Here is a 1,199-nt window from a genome sequence, read left to right as displayed (position 1 = left end):
GGTCTCCGCCGCCCCAAATTTCGTCCCCTCGGCAAAGGACACGGAGGGCCGCTTGGCCTTGGCGATGCTGGAGGTGCGGGGGATGGCGAAGGGCTGTGAGACGTCCTCGGAGTCGAAGGCGGACGGGTCCGGGAGCCCCTCGCTGAGGGGGGACACCCCGTCCTGCAGCTCAGCCCCCCCCAGCAGTGGGACGCCTGCGGGAGAAAGGGGCGAGGGTTAGGGCTGCCGGAGCTACCCCCCTGCCCAGGGACACATTTGGGGACACTGCGACAGGGGCTGATGCAATAGGATTGTCCCTGGGAGCGTTTCCCCGGGAGGAGGTTGTGAAATGGGGTTGCCCACACCAGGCACGTCCCATCACACGAGGCCAAGCACAGCCCCAGCGTGTCCTTGCAGACAGGAAAACAAGGGTATGAAAATAATCGCTGCCTGTGCCCAGCACGCATCCCTGGGATGCCCAAGGGTAAAAAACAGGGCAGGATTGATCCTGGCAGCCCAGAAGGGCTGTGGGTGGCCGGGGAGGGGAGGAGCAGCCGCGGATATCACCTTCTCTGGGAGGGACGGAGTACTCGGGTCCCTCGTTGTCGGTGTCGAAGGAGGAGGAGAAGGAGCTGTCTGAAACCCACGCGGCCGACGGCGGCTCGATGAAGCTGGGGTTGAAGGGGATTTCCGTGTCGTGGTGGGAAACTGGGGAGGAGAAGACACCCAGCTGAACTCTAGCACCCCAGGGTGCTCGGGGCTGGGGTGGGAGAGCAACGCCTGCCCCGAGCCGTGCGGTGGGGCGAGGGGGAGTGCAGGCTCACCCCAAAATGATGACAATGCAAAGAGCACGGGGTGGGGATGACACCTTGGAAGGGCTGTCGGCAGCTCTGCTTTTTTTACCTGTGACTTTGGGAAGTTTGTAGCCACCCAGGGAAAAGCAAGGCATCATAGCGCTGAGGTTTGCCAGCACCCCCCGCACGTGGTGCTTCATCCGGGCCACCACGTCGTCATCCGGCACGGCCGCCCTGCGCGGGGGATATGGGTGTGAAGGGATGCAGGAGACGGGGTTTTGCATGGAAGGTTGCAAAATATAACAAATACCTGTCTCTAGCATCCGCTGGGCCGGCTCCGCAGCAACAGCAGGCGACGCAGAGCAGCAGCAGCAGGAGAGGGACGAGGATGGCGGCGGCCCGGGGCCCGCGGGGCTTAAAACCCGC

General features: G+C 63.7%; 1 protein-coding gene across 1 annotated transcript in view; it reads right to left on the bottom strand.

The window, feature by feature from the left end:
- Nucleotides 1-3: 3 nt before the first annotated feature.
- Nucleotides 4-1,199, bottom strand: part of LOC104081174 (scavenger receptor class F member 1-like) — a gene marked incomplete at both ends in the record, with an annotated part of 2,049 nt that continues 853 nt past the window's right edge. Inside the window, 4 exon segments of the mRNA XM_009583807.1 lie at nt 4-194; nt 547-759; nt 823-1,063; nt 1,065-1,192. Of these exon segments, the coding sequence (XP_009582102.1) occupies nt 4-194; nt 547-759; nt 823-1,063; nt 1,065-1,192 (773 nt within the window).

Source organism: Fulmarus glacialis, unplaced genomic scaffold (genome assembly GCF_000690835.1).
Source record: "Fulmarus glacialis isolate BGI_N327 unplaced genomic scaffold, ASM69083v1 scaffold24388, whole genome shotgun sequence".
Lineage (NCBI taxonomy): Eukaryota > Metazoa > Chordata > Aves > Procellariiformes > Procellariidae > Fulmarus > Fulmarus glacialis.
This window is presented reverse-complemented; position numbering and strand designations above follow the sequence as displayed.